We start from the raw sequence: 10,694 nt of genomic DNA on the forward strand, positions 1-10,694 counted from the left end.
GTCTCTCTCGCCTCCCCTGAGCCCATTGAGTTTTAACAGACCCCCTAAACCGTGCCGTGAGTTTGGTGGGGGGTAATTGAGAATGAATGGTGGAAAGTCACGTAAGATGAGGCAATGCCTCCATCGCGATATGATTGGATGTGACTGGTTATATTCGGCTGTGATTGGTTCATGCGATAAATCCCGCCTCTTGTGTTCGTGTGCATTCGCAAATCAGTCTGAATGACCAATATAATGGTGTTAATGGGAAGACTCATTTTAAAAAGTAAGTGAACAACCCACACACTTAGATATAATAAAACATGATCTGTGGGAGTTTTTAGTGAGTAATCAATCAGCTTGGTGAAATTAAAAGTAAATCTCTGAATCTGTGACCAATATTTACAGAGCTTTTATGACTGATGACCTAAAAAATTCAAAAACAGTTAAAAGTTAACTATTAAAAAGAATAGCTGAACATAAGTTCACAAATAAAATATATTGTTTAAATTGTTACTGGCTCGAGTTATTATTTTGGAATAAATGTAAAATGCTTAAAAAAACTGATGAGATTTATACTTGGTTTTAATAAATAGAATAGCCTATTAATTACATTGGTAATGCAAAAATACAAAATAGATTTTTATTCTGGTATAGTGTAAGTAATGTTTATTTAACCGAGAAAATGTGACTGGGACATGAATTTACATTTAATAAAAAAAAATGCCTCCTCAATTCAGAGGGTGAGTAAATGATGACAGAATTTTCATTCTGGAAGTGAAATAATTCTTTAATTGAATACCCCTGCCCTAAATTATCATTCTGTGTGTGTACAGAATGTAGGATTTACTCTACAATTTGCCATCATGTGGCTGTAAACAAGAAACATTGATGCTAACAATTAATGAAATATCAATGAAAGAATTATTAGCAATTGAACATCTTTCTTCCTTTTTTAATTTTTAGTAAACTGCTGTCAAGAGAGTGTTTTGTTTATGCTTGTTCAGATGTAGCATTAGACATGTGCTAGTATTCGGTAATACGGTATATCACGATAATGAACATGCACGATATTGTTATCATGGGCACTTCAAAATACAGTGAATAATTATTGAATTTTTGAATGCATTTAAATAATACATTTCCCATCAACTGGTTAAAATGCACAACACCGCAGTATGCTGTGTCAAAGAGTCATGCGCACTCTGAAGTAAAGCAAGCCCAACACGGAAGAGAAGCGCATGGAGGAACAAGTGAAGGGCCCTGTCCCAAATCGCACCCTAAACCCTTGCGGTGGTGTTCATCACATCACTAAATACGTGAATACTTAGACTAAAACGGCTATTAATTTTCAAACTTTTTTACATTTTAATCTGGACTACAACATACCCTTGTTATAGAGTGTTTTCACGACACGTCATCAATCCGAAGTCAGCCATATTGACGGCACTGAACGTAAACAATGCCATTAAACTGAACGGAACTCTCAAATTTTGCTGATTATTGCTGCTGAAAATGGTCAATTATTGTCGTGTTTTGGGCTGTACTAAATCAGTCGGACCGGGAAAAACATACGGACTATTATTCTTATTATGCAGCTACTTTTATGGCATTACATCATTTTATTTAAAACTATGGAATTGCACATTAAAGGGTTTGTTCACTCAAAAATTTAAATCACCCTCATGTCGTTACAAACCTTTTGTTTATCTTCGAAACACAAATGATGACATCTTAATGAAACCTGAGATATTTCTGTCCCTCTATTAAAAATCCTGGGAAACAGAAGCTCAAATATGCTTGCTTGACACACAAGCTTCATTCTCACGCATCAAGCATGCACAGTGGAGCTTTTGTTTACCATATTGGATGTTCTTTATGTATGTGCACTGATCAATGTTTATATGTGAATAAAAGGATACATGAAATCTGTTAATCACAAAGCAATCATGTCTCTTTAGAAGACTTGCATTACTTATATAAACTATTTAGGACCTTTTCAAGTGTTAAATGTCTTGGTGGAATGGACTTTCAATGGAGGGACAGAAATTTCATTAAAAATAGCTGCATTTGTGTTTCAATGATGAACAAAAGTTTGGAACGACATGAGTGAGTAACTAATGACAAATTTATTTTTTTTAATTTTTTTTGGGTGAACCATCCCTTTAAATCTAGACAATATTCTTAAAGTCAGATGATATTATTACATAAAAAGTCAGGTTTACATACACACATTAGACCTGCCAGGTTTGTCACTGTTTCCCGGTAATCACTGTGACAATGACGATTTCACTTTGGTGAATGAATGAAATTTTTATTTAAATAATGAAACGGAAGCATTCATCTTGTTTCTTCATTCCTGATATGCTTTGCTACTCTTCTTTTTTGCTTCATAAATTCCCTTCCATTGGTTGAGCCCTGACACATAACTTCCTGAGCATCAGACCATGCTTACTCTGGACGAGACTAAGAAGGGACTGATTAGACCTGTCCTACAGATACGTCCTATGGTTAGTCTACAAAAAAAAAAATTATAAATAAATAAAAAACAAACATTGAAATTAAATAGGAAATAAATATACATCAACTGCATTGATTTAAGGGCACAATTAAGCAAAGCATGCAGGTCAAAAAACAAAAAACTAGATCTAATAATTATAAACAAACAAAAACAACTTTGTCTTTTGAAAGTTCAAAATGTCCTATCAGTAAAACCAATCACCGCATGAAATACCTCAACAGTTTGCCAGTGTGTTGATACTGAAGGGAGCGATAGTGAGCACACTCCTAATGCCACAACAGTGCAGTTTCGTTGAGGGAACTTGGAGTGAGTCAGCAGTGTCTATTTGGAATGCTCTCCCCCTTTTCTAGGATTACTTGAAAAAGTCAAGTCATTTCGAATTCAATAGCTGCAAAAACATTGAGATGTGTAGACGTTCTCTAGAATTTTGCCGTAACAGTTAACAAAATGCAATCTCCATTTCTTTTGTCATCATGCCACTTTCATAAGGACAAAGGTGACAGATGATTCATAAAAGAACATGTTTTGTCATAGGGTAATCATATATCATAGGGTAACTTCTACAGGTGACATTGTAAATACAAACAGTTTGTCTATGAACAAAGTCTCAGAATAAAAGATGCAGACAGGTTAAAACAAAATACTAGTAATGCTATTCATATTATGAAGATCTAGTAATGCAAACCCTGCTGATATTTAAGCCTACCCTGTTTTCCTTTACTATTATATGCTACCTGAACCACACTTTCTCCTGCCAGACTTTTGGATCGAGGGCTTTGGGAGACTGATGAAAAACAAAAGAGATAAAAATTAATGCATTCAAAAAGTATCTATGTTTTTAAATAGTTTATAGTAAACCGTAAACAGTATTTTCCCCATTTAATTTACTTTACTGAAGGGACAATAACTGATAAAGAGCAATTGTACTCGTTTCAGTCATTTCTTTTCAGACTTTTAGTGTCGTCTGCAAGAGCTTGATGACTCAACATGGAAGAGTTAACTCTAGGCCATGGGTGTGACATGACTTCGTATTCTTTTTAAGGCACAGCGTACTTTTGGTGCTTAAGTTAAATTAAGGACAGTTCAACAACTTATAAAGGACATTGGGTCAAACCCGGTAATTTCAACTGGATGTTTTATTTGAAATATCTCCACTAGACTAGATAATAAAGAGAGATAAAAGACAAAATGTACACTTGAAGCTGTGTACATCACAGGTAAAGAACATAAGAAGCTGAACAACGTGAATTTATTGAGGTGTATGCAAAACCAACCTGAGAGACCCTGAGGCTTTAAAGGACAAGGGAGTGCAAAACTTTCGGTATCACAGAAAGAGAGAGAATAGAAGAAAGAAAATGTGACAAAGCAAATTTCTTCAAAGGACTTGGCTATTTGAACTTGGCAGGCAATGTAGAGTCGACATGTCTGGTAAAGATGAAATTACTGAAGACATTTCAGTGAAGAAAGTATCAGGATTTCAATGAGAAAATGTATGTAGTGTGTCCATCCATCAAACAGTTAAAAACTGGGGAAGTCTTTCCATTAAGCCATGAACAACAGAATCAAGAAACTGAGGTAACAATGAGTCTGTCTGGAGACGTCCAATAGAAAAAGAAAAATATATTCAGAGGAAGATACACCTTTGTGCAGTTGATGATTGAGGATTCAAGCAGAACTTGGAAGTGCTCCATTCTCACTGTCTTAAGAGATTTTTTTTTTTAATATAAGCTGAATATAAGCTATTACATTTTCAATTTAAATCTAGTTATAGTCTGCTGGGATCTGGAGGAAGAGCTCCAGCAACAGGGCAATAAATTAATGGTTGCTCCTTGGACGTTCCTTTGTCTTCTCTATGCCATTCACATTATTTTGGTTTCAGTCCATGAAATCTTGAAGGAATATAACTTCTGGACGTCGCAATGAAATGGTGCTCTTTTGCCAACTTTTAAGGTAGGAATATGGTGGTACTGTCAAGCGTCCAGAGAAAACTTTCATTGGTGGCTGATGTGTTTTCTTCAGAAAGAAAAGTATCAGCTGGATTCAGGTCTCAAGAAATCAATTAAAGTAACTAATACGTAGGGAGGAAACAGATAAAACATCCAGTTTGGCATTTTTTCCCCTCAAGCAGATCTTGAAGAAGAAATTTTTATTTATATATATATATATATATATATATATATATATAACTGCTTCCCTACTAAGAATAGTTCTAAATGTGTTAAATGTATAATATTGGTAATACTGTGAACAGGACAATTGTGATGTTTGTGTGCTGTGCCATTGATGGGAAGGATCAAACTAACTCAACTTAAATCCTGTTAGCTGAGGTTCCAGATTTTGTAATATGGGAAACAAAATAGCTATTAGTTATTTATTTTTTTTATTGTTATTTAAATTTTTTATTAAAAAAATAACAAAGGAAGAATAATATTTTTCTAGGAGTCAAGAAGTTTAAATGATTTTTTAAAATACAAAATAAAACCCCAAACCCTCGCTCCTCTCAATCTCGTAACTAGGCCTATATTATAAATGCCTTTTATGGATAAATCTGACACACTATAGCTGTCATCGGCTTTAATACTGACTGGGGCTTCAGTGCCACTACCACTGTAAGACTTTTGAAACATTGTTCATACTCCCATAAAAACAAACATCAACACTCCTGTTTGTCTGGTTGCTAAATACACATTTCATCACTATCTCAAAAGCATTTCCAATAGGGCAATAAAGACAACATGCACTAACAGAAATTGAACATTTAAAAACAACCCATAGATCCCCAAGACCAAAATGTTTCTCCTTTGTAATTTTGAATGCCACATGTTACTCATGGATAAAGCAATACAACGTCAAAGTTTATCAAGTGAAATATACCTTTATAGGTATATATACTTTAGACAGTAGGTAGGTATAGTACCACTGGGACGTATAGGTGTTTGAATGCAACGGTGGTTGAATTAGCTGTTTAAGATTGAGATTTTTTTTTTTTTGTGCCTATTTGTCTTCCTGGACTACTGTTTGAAACACTTCAGGTGTGTGAGGGGTTCTCTCTTTTTCCTTAACACAAGGTCATAAACTATTCAATCTAAAGACTAGCTAAAATGCTAAAAAGATTCTCTTACATATCATATACATAAGTAAAATTTTGAATTGCGATGTCAATTCGCAATGAAAATATTATACTCAGAATAACATCAACTGACGAAATCTGTGCTACCCTTGAACTGAAGAAGTGGGTTTACATTGCATTTTTTTCCCAATATTTTTTTTCCAGTATTTTTTTACTGACTGGGAGTGAAATGGAATGTTGTGAAGTCCGCAATTCAGCCAAACAGTTGCTTTGTATTTTAGTGTACTGTTAAATAACTACCAAATGACAATAACAGAATGCAGCCTTCTAGTCATTTGTATACTGTAAAGTTTGCACATAACTGTAATTGTTCTTTTTTCACACAATGTAGCAATTATCTTAATAGTTTTACTGCAAAACTTCATAATAAGATTCAATTTGTTAACATTAGTTAATGCATTAGGCATCCTGAACTAACAATGAACAATGCAAGAACAGCATTTACTAATCTATGTGAATGATAATTAATATACAAACACAATTTTTTATCATTTTAAGTTGTGTACATGAATATTTATGTATTAAGGACACAAAAGAACAATACTAATTGTATAAATTATCATTAACACAGATTATTAAATCATTAATATAATACGTATTTTTGGATCATGACACAAAATGCAACTAATGTTAACAACTTAAAGGTTTATTGTAAAGTGCCACCAGTTTTAATTAATGGCATTAACGTAATGTTACAAATGATATTAATGTATGTTGTGCTGACCATAACCATATGGCATTCAAAAGAGGAGAACATCATCTGCAGGCTGAATTTGCAGTTGTAGTGCGTTCTGCAGGCTTGTGTTCTTCAGACCAAAAGCCTGCAAGAAACACTAGCAAGCCCATTACTGTACCTGCTGTTCCACAAAACACATCAGACCTCCGCTTTCCAAAGTAGGACTTTGTTTGACCTCAGTCAACTGATGGCTGAGCATAGAAAACACACTTAAAACGCATAAAAAACACATGAATTACTAACCACATTTAAGTACGATAGATTTTAGACTTGCATATTTCATGAACTGGTAATCTAAGTTTAAAATTTTATTTTAAATTACACAAATTGAGCCAAAATATATTTAATAGCATTGTAGTCACTAATGGAAGTGTTGGTTTCATGTATGTGTCTCTGTGGAACATCAGATCCTTTCCAGTTATTCGGGATGTCCTCCATCATCATTAAAGTATTGCCTCAATGAATTCCCAAGTGGCATTTCTCATTGTCAAGAGATATGAAATGGCAAGAGTCATTTCTCCAGAATGAGCAACAAGAACGCTCCTGCACCACAGTATGTGTGTGCTGTCAACTCAAAACATACACAAGCTTATACTTGTATAGTTATACCTTGTTGCAACATCCTGGAGATCTGTAGGCAAAATAATCAACATTAATAATGCAAGAGCTTCCTTCAGAATCCCTCTGCAAAGTCAATATCATGTTTTATAACAAATGCTGTGTATACCAACCTGAATCTAAATGATCTAAATCATGCACGAGTTGTTGGAGAACAGTATGTCAAATAGCAAACGATATTTTCAGTCCCTGCCGTCTCACTATTATGACAATATGAACACACGGACATCATCTCCAGAGCTACTCTGAGAGTCACTTCATGAGCATTTTCCCATTTAATTTGAGAAAAACTACCATCATATCACATACACAGCAGCTGCAAGTTCTTCACAGCAACCCGTCAAAATAAAAGTTTGGTTTAACTTGAAGAAACTGTGACAAAAATATATTACTTTTGTGCAGTGGAATGAAAGACTCAATGTAATACTACAGCTACTACTAAATAATAATAATAATAATAATAATAATAATAAAGCTTTATTTTAAAAGGAATAAACACACATTTTTTTCTTTTTAATTTTGACAGTAAACCTGTTGTGCAGCACTTTGTTCGCCAAAAAATGAAGGGTTTAATCTTCATTTGATTAAAGGATCAATTAAATTAATGTTTTAAGCCCTCATTTGGTTAACAGAAAAAAATAAGAAAAACTATTTATAGGGCACTATTATTGTTTAAAAAAAGAAAAGAAAAAGTTTAAAATCCAGGTCTGTGGCTCTTAATTTCTTTTTATTAATACACCATTTGTAAACTGATGTTCACTGTTCATTTTGTTTTTTAGAAATATCAATACCATTTGTATTAAAACTATATTCATTGAGTTTAATAAAAAAATAAAATCGAGAATAGAATCAGGAATCAAATCAAATCGAATCGAGAGCTTGCGAATCAGAATCACATCAGGACATCTAAATCAATACCCAGCCCTATATAAGATTAGCTAAAAACTTTCAGTCAGGTGTGTTCTGGCAGGCTGAAACTAAACGTTGCAGGAAAGTGGCCCTTTAGGAGCAGGACTGGACACCCCTGGCATTTGATGAACACTACATATTTATAGATACAGTGGGTACGGAAAGTATTCAGACCCCCTTAAATTTTTCACTCTTTATCTGCAAGGAGGAATGGCAGAGGATCCCCAAATCCAGGTGTGAAAAACTTGTTGCATCTTTCCCAAAAAGACTCATGGCTGTATTAGATCAAAAGGGTGCTTCTACTAAATACTGAGCAAAGGGTCTGAATACTTAGGACCATGTGATATTTCAGTTTTTCTTTTTTAATAAATCTGCAAAAATGTCAACGATTCTGTGTTTTTCTGTCAATATGGGGTGCTGTGTGTACATTAATGAGGAAAAAAAAATAACTTAAATGATTTTAGCAAATTTCTGCAATATAACAAAGAGTGAAAAATTTAAGGGGGTCTGAATACTTTCCGTACCTACTGTATGTGGCTACTATTTCCCTAGTTTTTCTGTTTGCAAAATTTCACAATCAAACAGAACTGTTCATGTGTGTTCTTGCATTATTTTTTGTTCAACTTCAAACAGAATACCGTGTTTTGACAGCTTTAGATTACTAGAAAGAACTAAGAAAAGAAAAAAAAAAAAGCAATAAAAATGTTATTACAAGGGATATAATGACACTGCAGAGACATTTTGAATGGAGCTCAAATCCCCCTTGACACCAAGGGGACTCACACACTTCATTTCATCTTATCTCTCAACAAGGAAAAAAAACCTTGGCAACAATGTAAAATAGCAATAGTTGTTGTTTGCTTTTGAGCTGTGAGGAAATGTGCAACAGTTTGCAACCTTGTAATGGCAACACATTTAAAATCAAAAAGTGAAGGAAACAAAAAGGATATTACCTCTGCACCTCACAGGGAAGACATGATAGAGATCATCAAATTACTGAATTCAGAATACATTTCACATTTAGGCAAAATCAAGCCAATAAGACCAAATCTGGTCACAGATTTCAGAAGAGCTCCATCAAAATACATTTAAAAATGGATTGAGTATTAGGTCACTTTTCAAAATCACATTTTTAGCTTGGATGACCAAAAGAATACAAGTTCAACACTGATATTAGTTAATATATCACTTAATGCATTCGGTATCATGATCTAATAGTGAACAATACAAGAACAGCATTTATTAATCTTGGTTAATGTTCATGTTTACATATACTAAAATGTACTAAATTAACATTTCAAACTATATAATTATTCATAATGCATCGTTGACAAACAAATTAACATTGAACAAAATAATTATAGATTAACATTAAATTAATAAATGTGGCAAAAATGCTGTTCATTGTTAGTTCATGATACATAATTCATTAATGTTTACAAATTTTTTTGCCCTGTCAAAATGATAACGTCATCTAAATACATTAATATACTAACAGTAAACATGCCTATATTGATCCAGAACTTTTTATAAGCTTAAATTGTTCTTAATTTTTTAATAAATCTTAAAATCTAAAGAAAAAAAAAATCAGCTCAAACATTGACTTAATAGATTGTTCTGATAATATAATATAATAATGAATTTGATATGCACATATCCATTTATTCAACATTTTCCATGTCATGCTTAACAACACCCCTTAAAATTGTAGGTACAAACTGTAACAGCCTCACTTTCGTGGCTTAAATCTTTAATTTATCAAATAAAAGCATAATAAAGAGATAATAAACATTATAGTTGACATTCAATTGTAACTCATGCATGCAGGCTTTAAAATCAAGTAAAAATGTGAGATTGAAAACCAGTCAGATTTCTAACACTCAGGACAATAGGGTTCATTTGTCTAAAGAGAAGGGTAGGGAAATCCAATACGGTTCAATACGGTCTCACTAAAATAGTGTCTTGCTCCCGTATTGTCTTGCAGTGGAAGAAATTAAATATAAAGCCTTACAAACAAGAGAATCAATGTTTCTGTTTTGATGGAGCCCCTCTTAAATGAAGCACCAGTGGGGCATTTGAATGGATGCAAGGGACAGAGAGAGATACAGTTAGAGTGAGCAGCAGTTAGAGAAGACTTACTCTGCCTTGGCTCCCTGGACCAGGAGCGTGTTAATGCAGTCAATGCTGCCAGCACGGGCCGCTTTGTGGAGGGGGGTTTCTCCAACATAGTCCTACAAGACAGAGAGAGAGAGAATCTAAAGCACCAGCTGGGAGTAGGACTGTCATCAGGGTGTCCGCGGGTCCTTAAAAAGTCTTAAATAACGTTTTCCTAATATAAGGCCTTAAAAAGTCTTAAAATGTCTTAAATTCGGATTCGATGGGTCTTAAATATTTTTGGTCTCATTACCGCTAAAATATCTTCAGTCTGACGGACCTTTTGTAACTGCAGGTTAAATGCATTCATGTTCTGCATTAAACAGAACAAGTAAACACATTAGACGTGTAAACACATCTAAATGCTGCTTCAGGTGCAGCTTATGTCTGGATTGCAAAAATTAATTTTGTTGATACTGATTTCATTGGCTTGGTAACAGCCCAAATGTCTTATTATTGTAATTCACTGATTAAATGTAAGAATTTGACTCAAAAGATAATGCACACTTATAGAAAAATGGCTTTATAAAGGTAAAATGCCCATAAAAGATAAAAATCTATTTAAACTTATTAGAAAAGATTAATTTCTATCTGACCACCACACAGAATATGAAGAATATCAAAAACTTTAGGAGTCAGCTGTCCAC

The 10,694-nt window shown here is 33.7% G+C and overlaps 1 protein-coding gene across 1 annotated transcript in view; it reads right to left on the reverse strand.

Moving 5' to 3' along the window:
• The window catches only part of LOC107702876 (ankyrin repeat domain-containing protein 10-like), a 31,058-nt gene that overhangs the window by 10,569 nt on the left and 9,795 nt on the right, over positions 1–10,694 (reverse strand). Inside the window, exon 3 of the mRNA XM_016505316.1 lies at positions 10,033–10,124. Coding sequence (XP_016360802.1) covers positions 10,033–10,124 — 92 coding nt within the window. The remainder of the gene's footprint in view (positions 1–10,032; positions 10,125–10,694) is intronic.

The sequence above is a fragment of the Sinocyclocheilus anshuiensis genome, unplaced genomic scaffold (genome assembly GCF_001515605.1).
Source record: "Sinocyclocheilus anshuiensis isolate Anshui unplaced genomic scaffold, SAMN03320099.WGS_v1.1 scaffold1094, whole genome shotgun sequence".
NCBI lineage: Eukaryota > Metazoa > Chordata > Actinopteri > Cypriniformes > Cyprinidae > Sinocyclocheilus > Sinocyclocheilus anshuiensis.